General features: G+C 40.0%; 1 protein-coding gene across 1 annotated transcript; it reads right to left on the bottom strand.

Moving 5' to 3' along the window:
- Positions 1-2022: 2022 nt before the first annotated feature.
- On the bottom strand, positions 2023-15800 carry slc38a7 (solute carrier family 38 member 7). Its single transcript, XM_046857723.1, has 12 exons — positions 15676-15800; positions 13694-14120; positions 13537-13590; positions 12759-12903; positions 11536-11680; positions 11350-11448; positions 11167-11224; positions 10586-10700; positions 10302-10449; positions 9668-9867; positions 3687-3738; positions 2023-3606 (listed from the first exon to the last, which is right to left on the bottom strand). Exons 2-12 carry the CDS (start codon positions 13919-13921, stop codon positions 3501-3503), a joined length of 1350 nt encoding a protein of 449 aa, XP_046713679.1. The 5' UTR covers positions 13922-14120; positions 15676-15800; the 3' UTR covers positions 2023-3500.
- Positions 15801-15802: the final 2 nt, after the last annotated feature.

Below are 15802 nucleotides of genomic sequence, written 5' to 3'. Positions count from 1 at the left end.
GTGCAGAAGAAAGTTATCAAGCATCCACTGTCTAATGTCTTTTACACACTCCTCAACATTGTTAAGCTGATCTCTCTCATCTGGCTTTGTTGAAATATACAGCTGTGTATCATCAGCATAGCAATGGAAGCGAATACCATGTTTATGTATAATTTCACCCAGAGGCAGCATATATAAAAAGAAAAGCAGTGGGCCTAAGACAGATCCTTGTGGAACACCAAACTTTACCTCGGAGAGTGTGGAGAAGCCACCGTTTAACTCAACACACTGATAGCGATCAGTCAAATAAGACCTAAGCCAAGAGAGAGCTGTTCCCTTTATTCCAACCACGTTCTGAAGTCTAGCAAGCAGTATAGTGTGATCAATGGTGTCAAAAGCTGCACTAAGGTCGAGCAAAAAAAGTAGAGACACAAAACCTTGATCAGAGGCCAATAACAGACCATTTACCACCTTAACTAGTGCCGTCTCTGTGCTATGATGAGGCCTAAATCCTGACTGATACATTTCAAAAATGTTATTCCTCAGTAGATGTGAGCATAACTGCTGTGCTACAACCGTTTCTAAAATTTGGATATAAAGGGGAGGTTTGATATTGGCCTGCAGTTGGACAGCTGACATGGGTCAAGATCAGGTTTCATAATTAGAGGGTTGATAACTGCCAGTTTTAAGGATTTAGGTACATAACCAGTGCTAATGGAGGAGTTTATAAATTTTAAAACAGGTTCAATTACCTCTGGAATTATCTGTTTTAAATGTGGGTTATTGTTAGGGTTATTTTCCAGAATGACTGCCCCCAGGAGTACCACAAAGCAAACACATACAGAAATTTTTTTTTCTATAAAACAGTAAACTTTGTTTTCCACCACAATCTGTACCCCCCGTACCCACCCGTACCCACCCGTTTTTTCCGGGTTCCAGTCGCTGTCATCACAAGAGTTGCCTTTAGAGGTGAATCACTGACACCACATGTTTGTTTTTACAGGTGAGACTGAATGCTGCTATATTATATTTATTATTTATCTTCTTCTTCTTCTTCTTCTTTCAGCTGCTCCCATTAGGGGTCGCCACGGCGGATCATCCATCTCTATACCCCCCCGTCCTCTACATTTGCCTCTTTTAAAAAAACTACCTGCATGTCTTCCCTCACCACATCCATAAACCTCTTTCTTGGCCTTGTTCTTTTCCTCCTTTCTGTCAGCTCCAGCCTCAGCATACCCCATGTCCCTCCTCTGCACATGTCCAAACCATCTCAATTTCACCTCCCTCACCTTGTCACCAAAACGACCTACATGTGCTGTCCCTCTAATAAACTAATTTCTAATCCTGTCCATCGTCGTCACTCCCAACACAAACTTCAACATCTTCAGCTCTGCTACCTCCAGCTCAACCTCCTGTCTTTTACTCAATGCCACTGTCTCTAAACTATACAATCGCAGGTCTCACCACAGTCCTATAAACTTTCCCTTTCACTCTTGCAGATACTCTTCTATCACAAATCACTCCTGCCACTTTTCTCCACCCACTCCACCCTGCCTGCACTCTTCTTTACTTCTCTAACACACTCTACATTACTTTGCACTGTGTACCCCAGTTACCTGAACTCCTCCACCTCCACTATTTATTATTTATAACTAATTATATTAGATTTATTAATAAATATATTTATTTAATTTAAAACTTTTTCATGATTCAGAATTATAATTTTTCTGTTCGTAATAAAGTTCAGTGCTATTTTACATGGATTTTTTTTTTAATTATCCAGTATTCATACTATTGGTTGATTAATCGATTTTCGGCAAGTACGATTCAACAAAGCTATCGATATCGGTCAAATCGACTGTAAGTCGACCTCTATTGTCTTTCCTGAACAGCTGGATGTGGTGTGTATTTACAGGAAAGTCTGTGTGTTTTTTCCATTACTCGTTAGCTAAAAACATTGCTGTTGCTAATCGGCTATGACTGGGATATGTTTATTTAGTACATCTACATCCTTTGTGAGGTAAATAATTCATAATCAATACATTAAATCAAACACTTGATTCCTTTTATTGAGTTTAAAAAAATACAATTTGTTCATGAGGCATGTGAAAAATGAAAGAAAGACAAAAAAGATGCTACATCAAAATTGTGCAACACGGAAAAAAAACAAAGAAAGACAACACATTTACAAACCACTGAGGAAACATTGAGGAAAAATTACCCTGAATGATTATTTGTCTGCTGCACTGGTAGTGTTTATTTCACAGCCTCATGCATAGAATAGACAAATCTGTAAACTGCGGTCATGCTAAAACAGAACTTTTATTCCCAAAACTGTCTCAAAACAAACATTAAAACAAAACCGAGAGAGTTTAAAGAAGCTGTGCATTACTTCTGTCATATTATCATATCATCACTTATAAAAAAATTACTTAAATACTAGTAACTGATAACCAACGACACTGATGATCATGTGTTTGTATGTTGCTAGCCAGCTAGCTGTATTTAATACCAAATTTCATAGCGGTATCTTGGAGGTATTACATGGAGCCTAGCTAGCTACTACCTACTAACCCCCTGTGAACACCACCCTTAAAACAATTCTTATAATAACCCTAATTTTTGGAATAAACCCATCTGTAAACATTTGTAAGCAACACAGAACGTGCACAGCTTCTCTAAACTTCAATCCTTTTTTATTTTATATTTTAAAACATTAATTTTATTACATTCTCCCAGAACTGACCGATGCAGGTATTGGTCAAAGAAAAAAATAATTTAAAAAAAATCACATAGATCAAAGGAACATTGTTAGGAGTTTTAAAGCGCTTTTGAAATTGGTTATTCTACTTAGAATTTTTTTAAAATAATAATAATGTCTTAATCTCTAGTATTAATGGTTCAAATGATAAAAGAATATATATGAGTGATGATTAAAAAAAGAAAAAAAGCAGGCATTTGCCAAAATCACAATATCTGCCTGGTAGTTCTGCTGAAACATGTTTAGTGTTTAAAGCTCGAATTTTTTCTTTCACTATTACAGAGCATTGAACTTGGTGATGTGATCCGGTCCAATACTATAGAGAACAGTGCTTCGAGGCGGGTGTGCAAAGACCTGTGTGCAGTTCGGGTGTGCAGTGGTGGTCATAAGTTTTCAATACTTTGTAGCTACATGAGCCTTGAAGCCAGCTTCAGATGCTACGCATGTTTTACAGTTTGGATAAATTTAGATTTTTTTAACAACTAGTGACAAACAACAGTAGTCTGTTGAAGTTAATGTTAATAAAGAAAGAATGAATTGCTGATGATTGGATAACTGTTAAACCACAATTATATGTGTAGTGTGTAACTGGAGCATATAGTCGGAGGCTTCATGCCGCATGCTGAACAGAGCCTAATAAGTTAATAAAAGATCTAACCGTTTGTTCCTTTTATACGAGTTTTTTCCAGATTTAAAGCTGAGGTTGCTGTAGGTGTAGGTATCTAAGCAGCTCCATCACAGTCCCCGTGTCCCTGCTGTCTTAGTGGTTGATGACGACTCTGTAGATGGCGTTGGTGGTCGTCTGGCCAAAGATGAAAGTGCCGACTGTGACCATGAGGATTCCGTAAAGCACCAGTGCATGCCAGCTACAGAGAGATTCCACAACTTGACCCGGTTAAATCGTGCACACAAATCAATTAATATTAAATACAGTAGAGTGATTTACCTGACTGATCTGGCATCGTGCTCTGAGATTTTGGCCTCAATCAAACACAAACCTGCAGATAAGATCACACACACAAACACCCTTGATCACCACAAAGGACTCGAAACTCAGTAATCAGATGTTCACGTAATAAAATTAATTTTGTACATTTTTATATTAGATCAGATCACATTCTGTGCTAACAAACTATTGCGTACTGCAGGTTGTAATATAAAAGGTCTGGTTATTTGTGGTGCGTCTCCTTGCCCTTGCTTAGCACAGGGCGACAGTTTGGTCACGCTAAAGCTGGCAGAGAATTCCAGATTTGTTTTGTATTTCCCTTGTCGACCTTTCAGCATTTCCGCTTGAACAATAACAGCTGTGTTAGCCCGCCCTATTCCTCCTTTTCTTCGTCCTCATCTGCTAGTACATACGTAAGTCCCTAGTTTCTCCACAACGGTCATGGTTCACTCCATATGCATATCTGTACGATATGTTCGCTGTCTGTCCTTTGGCTATTCTGCATGCTTGAATGAGGTCATTTCTGCCTGTCGAGGTCTGGATGCCATCAATTCATGCCCCGTTGTAATGACGATCAGCCTGTTGGTCATTTTCCACTGATCATTTCTGGAGTGCAGAGCGGTATTTGTTGGCTGTCTTTGCTGTTCTTGTATCTGCACCATTTCAGTGCAGTCGTGTTCTTCGTCAGTTTTTTAAAAGCCCCGGCAGCAATGTGGCCGAGTTGGCTCACCATTTCAATAATCATGTTGACCAGTTCCATTACAACTGTACAGCGAGTCCAGTAGGGACACTGTCTGTTGTGTGCAGAGTTTTGCGTCCACACATGGCCTGATGATGCCTCCTGAGCCAGGCAGGTGGCTTAATTTGGACTGATAAACGACCCCCATGATAATGTAAGACTTCATTAATTAGCCCTGTTGAGGAACCACGCCGCAGGGTCACATCTAAACGAGTTCAGGGTGAAGGGTCTGGTCGTGTCCAATGTCCATAAAACTGGTATTTGACACTGCTTTTGAAAGTGTCCTTCAGATGAACGTTTCCATTACAGTCCCTTTCACCTATCAAATATACCTGTGTGATTTTGGGGTATGAATACATCCAGACCAGGTTGAAAATAGAAAGGCATAAAAAATTTAAAAAATAAACAATTCCTGAACTACACTTGGAGGTTTTACTTCATGGACATCTTTTCTGTAGTTTCCCTTGAGTTCTGGGCGTAATAAAACAGATGAGATCTGTTGTTCTTCCATCTAGGAGGCTATCAGAACATCGTCTAGTTAGCTTATAATGACTGATGACTTTTCTCCTGTCGTTCTGAAGATGTGTCAGAGTGCCATGTGGTAGACTGTGCAGCTGATAATTTCATCCAGGCTTATTATCTCCATCCACAGTGAATATGAGAAACTTCTTTAGCTAGTGGGGCAGACCAGAAACTGGCCAGGATGACACAGGAAACCCGTTCTGACTTGAGAATGTTGGAAATGATTGAAGCATCCAGGACTAATATTGTTTGTTCGTCCACATGTAAGTGACCCAATACCTGACTGTTAAAACTGGTCAAAAAATTTGTTGGACTACGCATCTTGACTGAAAAACCAGAGAGGTTTGCTTTCGGGAGACATGCTTTATGGAGAACGTGATTAAATCCATGTTTCGATTCCTACAATTATCTTTGTTTTGAGACCAGAATGAATGTTACATTCACACTTGAGCTTCACAGCTTCCAGGTGTCTTTCCTGTCTTTGAATTCCAAATTGACGCTTCAAAAAAAGTTGTTGGTTTCTAACTGGGGTTCTGCCTCATTACCCACCCATGTTCTTTTTTTTAAGCTATTACCGAGGTCAGCCCAAATGCCAGTGTCATGAAATGCTCTATTTCTCCAAGGTGAAATTTGGGCTCATCCTCTTCTTCCAATTGTGCCATTGAGATTGACACTAAAAATTGCTCAGGCATGACATCCATTTTCTTGTATACATCATCAGCTCCTTCCTTATTATTCTGCCTGTTGCTTTTATTCTTCAGTCGCTCTCTTTTTGGCAATCCCCTCTTCTCAATGGCCAAATTTTCAACCAGAAATTGCTGCTCTTCTTAAAATCCCATTTCATTCTCTTCTTCATTTAATTTCTATGATTACTCCTTCCTAGAGAAAAAGCGTAGCTGGGTTGGGGGGGATATTTGTATGTGTCATTTGCGGAACATGTAAGTCATTGTGGTCAATGATGCTGGAAATGGAAACAATTCATCGTTTCCATTGTGATTTGCCTTCCAGATACCAGACTTCGGTTCTCCAGGTTCTCTTCGTCCACATTCATTGCTTTTTCCTAACTGTTCGATCTACAACTCTTTTCAGGTTGAGCGAACTCAACTTCATCATCTAAATGTTGGCTAAAAGTATACCAAATATTGAATCTCTGTATTTGACAATGCTTTGGAGATTTTATCCTCTTCTCTGGCCTGTGTCCTGATTTTAACAAGCTTAGGTTTCACTACAAGTGTGATATTTATGTTACATCCCATAGCAGAGTTCGCTTTTTAACATATCCTTTAATTAAAGTGAATGAATGGTTTGTACTGAGGGCTGAATTTGAGCATTTGTGGTATTTCTCCGAATTCTCCATCAGGTGGCAGTGTGCTCTTTCTGTGTCTCAGCTTATTTCACCAGTTTTCTACTTTTTTCTGTCCTGCTCTTTCTTTTTCTTTCTATCTCTCCCTCACACATACTTGCTCTCCTCTTCCCCTTTCTGTCCTGTCTCTCTCTCTTTCACCGCAAATTGCCTTTAATGTCTTCATGCATTCAATCCATTCCTGCTTTCTTTTCGTTCGTCTGTTACTACATGCATGTAGTCAAAGCCACTGTATTTCTGTACAGACATTATTCCCCTAATCGAATTTTCACCATCCCCATCTTTACACTCGAGCTTGCTAACTGTTTCTGTACATCAGTTTGCATAAAAGATAACCATGGCAACGTTGTCATTAACCTTCTCTCTGTACTGTTCCATGCCAGAGCATTGGATAGTGTGGTTCCTGTTTCAATGGGCCTCTATTAGCACTTGTTGCAGTTCTTATTTCAGACTTATGGAAGTAGGAACACTAAAAGAATCCCATTTCCGATTGCTCACTAGCTAAATTGTAACTCGTAAAAGAGAGACATAACATATACACTGCCTGACAAATTTTGGAAACAAAGTGCACATCTTTGGCTCAAACAGAAGTACTTATGTAAGACGGGGAACAGGAGAGAAGATATAAGCAGACTGCCTCATAGCTACAGTCAAACATGCAGGTGGAAGCTTAATGGTTGTTTTGGAGCAGGGAAGGTTAAAGGATTTATTCTAGGCAAAAGCAATACTGAAGCGACATGGCTACTGTTCTATATTTTAACACTGTGCAATTCTGTCTGGACTGCAGCTAACTGAATCCAAATTTACTGCACAAGACAGTAAAACAAAGCATATGCAAAGCTCTGTAATTTAAAAGAGCAAACAGTCACTGGAGTGTTATCTATAATGGAATGGTCTACCCAGTCAATGCACCTAAATCCTACTGAACTGCTCTGGGATGAACTGGATCGCAAGGTCAGAACTAGAGTGACTTCTAAGAGTGAAAAGCTGTTATTCATGCAAAGGGAGAATTTTTCAGTAAAAACAAAGTGCAACATCTGTACATTTATATATTTGTTTGGTCAAAGTAAATATTCATCCTGTTAAATAACCTAGTTTGTTGCATACAGTATAAAGCAAAAGAACATGCATGAAAAGTGCATTTCAAAAATAAAAAAATGACTCGGCGTTTTCAATGTTTCCAAGACACTGTAACTGTAACACAATAATCAGACTATAATACAAACCAGACGATATCAGACAATAGCGGTAATATCAGACTCATTTTATAAAAATCCATCACACACAGAATGATATATTTTAAGTGTTTATTTCTGTTTGTTTTGATGATTATGGCTTACAGCTAATGAAAACCCCATATTCAGTATCGCAGAACATTTTTATATTGTAAAAAAGTTCAATTTTGGACACTCAAGGTGTCACACTGATCAGCTAATTACCTACAAACCCCAGAAGGTTTCCTGAGCCTTTAAATAGTCTCTCAGTCTGATTCAGGTTACACAAACATGGTGAACATGGTGACGATCAGTCATTTTATAACCACAACTGACTGTAAAAGACTGTAGAAATAACATTATTTATAATCTTACATTACAGTGCTCATGATGTCAACCAAATGAGGACGGGTTCCCCTTTTCGGTCTGGTTCCTCTCAAGGTTTCTTCCTTATAACATCTAAGGGAGTTTTTTCTTGCCACAGTCACCATGGCTGCTCATCAGGGATAAATGCACACTGTTCACTTTGTTAAATTCTGTAAAGCTGCTTTAAGACAATGTTGTGAAAATCGCTATAGAAATAAACTTGATTGATTCATTTGGATAGCGCTTTTAACAATGGACATTGTCTCAAAGCAGCTTAACAAAGACTATGCCTTAATAAAGAATGAATTAGATTGTTTGTAAGTGCAAGTTTGTCCCTAATGAGAGAGCCGGTCCCTGAGATAGCATAAGGAAGAAACCTTGAGAGGAACCAGACTCAAGAGGGAACCCATCCTCATCTGAGTGGCACAGAATGTCTAAGCAAGGTGGAGGTGTGCAGTGATGGTGATCAAATGCAAACTGTAGTCCTGAGTAAGTGTAGCAGAGTGTTGACATTAAGTACAATCCAAATTCCCCCTTAAAGCTCCTTTAATACTCCACAATTTCATGGATTTCCAGGAAACACTGACCCCCTCATTAACGTAGCTGCTGTTCAGTATCCACACACATTATTAGAAAGTTAAATGGAAGGAAAAAATGTGGTAGAAAAAGGTGCACAAGCGACAGGGATAACCGTAGCCTTGGGAGGATTGCGAAATGAAGCCCATTCAAGAATTTGGGGAGATTCACAAGGAGTGGACTGCAGCTGGAGTCAGTGCTTCAAGAGCCACCACGCACAGACTTTTCCAGGACATGGGCTACACCTGTCTCACTCCTTGTGTCAAGCCACTCTTGAAGCAGAGACAAAGTCAGAGATGTCTTACCTGGTCTAAGGACAAAAAGGACTGGACTGTTGTTCAGTGGGCCAAAGTCGTCTTTACAGATGAAAGTGAATTTTGTGTTTCATTTGGAAATTAAGGTTCCGGAGTCTGGAAGAAAAGAGGAGAGGCACAGATTCCAAGTTGCTGAAGGTCCAGTGTAAAGTTAGTCATGTCACAGTCAATGGTGGTTTGGGGAGTCATGTCATCTGCTGGTGTTGGTCCACTGTGTTTTATTAGGTCCAAAGTCAGCACAGCAGTCTACCAGGACGTTTTAGAGCACCTCATGCTTCCCTCTGCTGACCAGCATTATGGAGATGCTGATTTCATTTTTCAGCAGGACTTGGCACCTGCCCACACTGGCAAAATTACTATCATGGTATCCATGTGCTCAACTGGCCAGCAAACTCGCCCGGCCTAAACCCCATGGTGAATCTATGGGGTATTGTAAAAGAGGAACAGGCGAGACACCAAACCCAAAAACGCATAATAGTTGAAGGCGGCTATCAGAGCAACCTGCGCTTCCATAACACCTCAGCAGTGCCCTAGACCTCCATGCCACGCCGCATTGCAGCACTAATCATGCAAAAGGAGCCCCGACCAAGTATTGAATGTTGTACATGTACATACTGTCTTAAGGAACTTTCACATTTTCTGATACTGAATTTTGGGTTTTCATTAGCTGTAAGCCGTAATCACCAAAGTTAAAAGTACTAAACACTTGAAATATATCAGTCTGTTTGTAATGAATCTATATAGGAGTTTTTATATTGAATTACTAAAATAAATTAACTTTTCAATGATGTTCTATTTTATTGAGATGCATGTATTTTATATATATATTAATAAATACATCTCAATTAATTACAATATCATCGAAAAGTTGATATTCTAAAACATACCTGGGAAGATAAAAATGAAGCAGGCTGCGAGGCCGCCGATGAGCGCGATGACACGCCCGATGTCGGGGATGGTGAGAGCAAGGACTAGTGTGAGACAGAACCAGACGAGTGTGCACAGAACACGACGCCTTCGCTCTCTCACCACATCCGTGTCCACGTCTGTCCCTTTGAAACGCAGCCACAGTCCCTCAAGCACGGCTCTGAAACACATAGAGCCGTTAGATACATACAGAAGTACATACAGTACCATGAAGATCCGTCCATCCATCACTCCGTTCTTTATTCCATACATCTTGCTATTTTTTCCATCTGTAGAAAGTGTCCATCATTCTCTTCCTCTATCTGTTCATTGTTCTGACAATGAGGAAATCTCTCAACATATTTGCCACATCTCGCTTTATTAGTCCATCCACCATTCCTTTGTTCTGTCTATCATTGTATCCATCTCTAACTCTCTGTTTGTGAATCATTCTCACCCTTTACTTCTCCATCTGTCATTTTCTCTCTATTAAACAATCCATTTACTCTCCTGCCTCTGCCTCCATTTATCCATGTATTTATATAGATTTCTATCGTTCACTTTTCATCTTTCTTATCTGTTTGCTCTATTTATCGATTGATCCGTGTCCATTACCTGCCACAGAAGTGCAGTATGGGATACGAAGTGACCACACTGATGATGATGAAGGCTCTGGCAATCGCCACAGCGATATCTTTAGATGGGTATGACATCAGCACATCCTGACTCACCGTGGAGCCAAACGACAGGAAACCACACACACCTGCGTGTGAGAGAGAGAGAGAGAGAGAGAGAGAGAGAGAGAGAGAGAGAGAGAGAGAGAGAGAGAAAGAGCTACATGATCTTGACCTCATTATGTAATATCATCATGTACTCAGGTTTATAAATCTTACACACACCCGTTCCTGTGTAGACGAACAGGCAGATGATCATGCCGATTGTTACTACGCCCCCCCATGGCCGAAGTGTTGCATTCCTCATACTGTTAAACACTGGTACACTGCTCACATGACACTGAAAGATAGAAAAAGAAAAAAAAAAAAAAAAAAGACATAAGTTATTTTCCAAACCCTCAGATTCACACTGTGGGCTGTACATTATGCAGTATGCGTTAGACTCAAACGGAACGATTTTCACTTCAGTTTAATTGTATTTATGTGCCCCTTTCAGCAATAGACATTGTCCCATAGCAGTTTTTGAGAGATAGAGGTTTTAAAATATGGATTTATATTTTTAAATGATAAAACTCTGTAAGATTTACACTTCAACGATATTATACATTAAAAGATGCATATAAGAGAAAACACGCTAGAGAAAAAGTATAGCAGTCTGCTAATAATTATATATAAAAAAATTATTTTTAAAAACAATGCATGGCGATACAAATGTTAACTTGCACACTTTCTAGAAACTTTTATGCCGATTCACTTCGGCGAATCTTACCATCCCTAAGATCTATAAAAAACACACACATACATACCTGGAATCCAAAGCAGATAGTCGGCATGGCGTTGAACACATCGGTCCAGGATGCAGGACTTGAGAGGGATAAAACACACACAGGCACACCAGCACATACATGTAATTACTGTCATTACTCGATTAAGACGTCTTTGCTATTTTCATTATTCACCGGAGAACCTGAGGAGCGGGAAGTACAAACCTGGAAGGAATGATTCCAGGTGAAACTTCTTGGTCAGGCCAGATGTATTTAATGATGATTATAACGGTCACATACCAGGTACCGATCACACTAAATGTGCTAAAGGTCACAAGGTCAAAATGATATTAGGACACAACAAAGCAGACAGGCACGCACACAAGAGAAATACACATAAGACAGACAGACCTGGCATATTTCTGGAAGCCGATCTCTTTAGGGATGGACAGAGGGAGGATGATGAGCACAGAGGTGACGGTGATGGTGAATTTGCGGTCTGTATACCAGTGAGATCCGATAGAACCGTCCGACTCATGGGCCATCGCGTTGATCACTAAACACACAGCCAAGAGGAAAAACTCATCACACCATACCAATAAAAGCTGTTTAACTTTAGTGACTAATAGAATTATTAGGGGTGTAAGAAAATACACGATACGCAAGGACCCTTCACATCCCAGTCACAAACTGTTTAACCTCCATCTATCAAGATCGAGATACAGAAACATACGCACCAGAACCAGCAGGATCAGGGACAGCTTTATTTCCATCCACCATCACCACACTGAACTCTACACTACACCCTTAGATCACTGTATAAGCACTGTATATGTAAATGTTACATATTGTTTTTTGTATACTCCGCATTCTCTACACATATTGTGCCTCACTTCCATCTGCACTACTATTATATTTATGTGTATCTGTATATACCTTACTGTACATCCTGCCTAATATTTTACATTCATGTATGTATATATATTTAGTGGACTTGTTTATTCAGCCTGCACATTTTCGTCAATGCCAAAACCTTGTGGTACCTTTACAACAGCGTCTGCAATTTTTTCACTGCCATAGACATAAAACCATTGACTTGTACTTTTCAACAATGTCTACAAAACTCTTCAATGCTATAGCCTTTATATTTATTCATTGTGCATATGTTTATATATATGCTGTGCATATACTTTTATATTTATCTACACAATTGCTACTTTTCGCACTTCTGGTACATGCTAAAATGCATTTTTGTTGCTGTGTACCTGTACTATGCAATGATAGATAGATAGATAGATAGATAGATAGATAGATCGATAGATCGATAGATCGATAGATCGATAGATCTGTGTGTCTGTCTGTGTCTGTCTGTGTGTCTTCATATTAGGTTGCTTCAACCACTATAAGCATATGTTTAAAACAATGATGTAATAAATTGTCGTGTTAGGTACAATGATCCTTACAAATTGTACTGCTGTATCGCAAAACACTCGATTCCATGAGACATACCGTATCGCAACTCCTGTATCGTGATGTGTATCGTATCGCCTGATTTGTGCCGATACACGGCCCTAAGATTATTTCGTTCAATAAAACACTGAGAAAAGGAATTAGCCCTGATGCACGTGACTCACGCTTGTCCAGCTGGTCTCCGATAATGATGAGGAAGGCTATGCATGTGCCGAAGGTGTAGACGGCGATGCCGACCTCGCATATGATCCCCAGAACTTTTCCGCACACGGCTCGGACCACTTCCTGATACGTGCTCTCGTTGCTCACCTACAGAACGAGAAGGCTTTCAGTACAGACGGTTTCCAGCACAGGCGATAGATACATAACGGCTGAAACAAATGTCCTTCTGTATTTCTGCTGATTGTTGTCACAAGTTTCCCCGAAAATATAAACCAAAGGTATTGCTTCATTTGTCTTTCTACAGATCCAAGTTGTCATTTTGCTCTCATTCTTTCATTTTTATTTGTATTGTGCTTTAGCAATGGGCATTGTCTTAAAGCAGCTTCACAGAGATAAAGAGGTTATGAAGTTGTATAAAACAATATATAAAGTTTGGTGTCTATAAGTTTGTTCCTTATAACTAAGTTTATCTCTAATGAGCGAGCCAGTGGCCACTATGGCAAAGAAAAACTCCCTGAGATGGTATGAGGAAGGAACCTTGAGAGGAACCAGACTCAAAAGGGAACTGAATGTCCATTCAGTACAACATCATTAATGTTGAGGTGCGGTCCTGAGCCATTGTAGTAGACTGTTGCTATTAATTACAGTCCACTCCTATTTTATCATTATAAAGTAACCTTTCGTTTTTCCAGCCCTTTACAGACAAGGAACTTTAAACACCCTGGGTAATGGGTTTTCAATGCAGTGTGTATTTTGTATGCATGTTGTGCAGCTGCTCACCTGAGAACAATAAGCGAGAATCACCAAGCCAGTGATGATGAAGATCAATAAACACTGCAATAGAAAAAAAATTTATTCTTAGAAATCTTAATCATTACAACTGTGTCGATGTCATTAAGAAGGAAGGAGGCATAGCCTTCTTCATCTACACACTCACCATCTGCAGCACTACTCCAGCCACCACTCCTCCGGCCATGTAGAAAGCAGCGGGGAAATTCAGAAGCCCCGCCCCCAGTGCGGCATTAACCACGATAAACACTGCTCCGTACGGCGAGGTCTTGCCCCGGCTCTCTTTCGACTGGTCATAAGGTGCCACCAGGAGAGGTGCTTTCTCTTCGTCTGTTTCATTGTATCCCCAATCACTTGGCTCAGAGTTCACGGCCATGTCTCACACAGTTTTTACACAACAACGGTATAGTCACACACGCCCAACACACACAAGATCAGAGCTCCAGACGTGGTGTTATTAAAGCTGTATTGATACGTGGCTAAAATACTGCCATGCAGGTCTTCACTTAGATTGACACCATATGCCCTGGTTAATGAACGAGTCACAAACTCTGTTGAGGGATTGGAATCAAGTCCTGTGAAAAACAGAAAAAAAATTAATTTCGAGAGGTTGATTCATCAGTTTTGCAGATTAGCTTTCAGAAAAAAAGCTATACCAATAGTTTTTCCGGGTTGCGTTACACAGTGCAAGAGTGGCATCTGGAGGAGAATCACTTTTTTTTCATTGATTTTGAATGAAACTTGTTATTCATTTGGAGTGTTAGTTTTGTTCCTGTTTGAATGCATTTCTTTTATTTTCCTCAACATTTAATAAAGATTATGTGTTGTTTTTTTGTAATAAAGCTCAGTACTATTTTACATGGAGTGGTAAGTTTTATTATTTAGTATAAATTTGAAAAACTATCGCCTTGTTTAATCGGTAATCGTATGATCCAAACCATTAATCGGTTATCTGTAAATTCCACTACCGGTCGACCTCTATTCCACAAAAAATACGATGAATTGAAGAATTTAAATTTACATTTCAGTTGAGTAACATTACTGGATTGCAATCACAGGTTGGATCATATGACCAGCAACTTTGCTTTTCACTTCTTCTGCTCCACATGGACATGGAAAATAAAAAGATCTGCCGGTCTCATCATAAAGATAAAGGAAGTGAAATGTGCAGTGACGCTCTGCGCTGTTCTGCTTGCGTCTAACTTGCTGAAAGAGGAAAAAAAAAAGAGGTTCTCTGACCAACAGCCTTAAAAACAGCTGCTCCAGCTGTTTTAGCTCTGCAGTGCACATTTCTACAGATCAATGCCTCAGAGTTTGTTCCTTTTTACACCACAACGAGATAAGAAAACAAGTTGCATAGCTGTAATCCTGTTCAAACAGATGAATCACCACTGCATGGGAGTTCTGCTCAAATAAGAGTCCTGGACGATTCCTATAACCTGTCCCAGCTGAACGGATGTCGCTTAGCGTCAGGAGGCATGTAGGCAGGTCAGTGCGAGATTCACGCTCACTTTTGAAAATAGTCTGACTTTTACACGACATGGCCAAGGGAATGTGCACCCATCAAATATCAAATAAAAGACCAAGAACTGAAGTGGTGCAGCTTAATATAAATCGTTGAGGTTTCATCTGGCCAGTAGAGTTGAACTGGATGATCTCCATGTGACTGACTCCATCACTGAGGCTAATCAATAACAGACATCCTGAAGCATGTGGTCGTCACCAGCAAACAGAGAACAATCAAATCCAAGACAAACAAACAAACAAGCAAGCAAGCAAGCAAGCAAACAAACAAACAAACAAACAAACAAACAAACCAACAAACCAACAAACAAACAAACCAACAAACAAACAAACCAACAAACAACCACAGGGTGTCCCGTGAACATATTTTGGCACAGTGTTGAGGTTAAATTGCGAGCTAGGTCTCAAGCTGTACTGCTGAAAACGGTTTATTACAGATCTGATGTGTTTATTTTCATCTTCTCACTCAATCCAGGTAGCTAAAAAGTTAGCTCTAATGAGAAATAGACACCCAACCACAAAACACTGCTTATACAAACGCTCCACTGTCCCACTCTCCCCCTTCTGTCCCACCTGCCTCAGCTGTCCCACGTGTCTCACTCTCACCTGGATGCCGGAGTGTGTAGATCGCTCTCTTTCTCTCTCCCACCTTTCGCTTCAGTCCATAAGCTTGCGCCTGAGCCCAGCACCAGTGTCATGTGCGAGGTCACGTGTGGCGTCACGTCCATCTACA

This window comes from Silurus meridionalis, chromosome 9 (genome assembly GCF_014805685.1).
Source record: "Silurus meridionalis isolate SWU-2019-XX chromosome 9, ASM1480568v1, whole genome shotgun sequence".
Classification (NCBI taxonomy): domain Eukaryota; kingdom Metazoa; phylum Chordata; class Actinopteri; order Siluriformes; family Siluridae; genus Silurus; species Silurus meridionalis.
The sequence above is the reverse complement of the archived record's forward strand: the minus strand, read 5'-3'. Positions and strand labels throughout refer to the sequence as shown.

Coding starts and splice junctions, on each gene's coding strand:
- slc38a7 (XM_046857723.1), bottom strand. CDS start 13,921: ATGGCCGTGAACTCTGAGCCAAGTGATTGGGGATACAATGAAACAGAC. Junction 12,904..13,536: donor TTCTCGCTTATTGTTCTCAG/GTGAGCAGCTGC, acceptor CTCGTTCTGTAG/GTGAGCAACGAGAGCACGTA. Junction 11,225..11,349: donor CCTGGAATCATTCCTTCCAG/GTTTGTACTTCC, acceptor ATCCCTCTCAAG/TCCTGCATCCTGGACCGATG.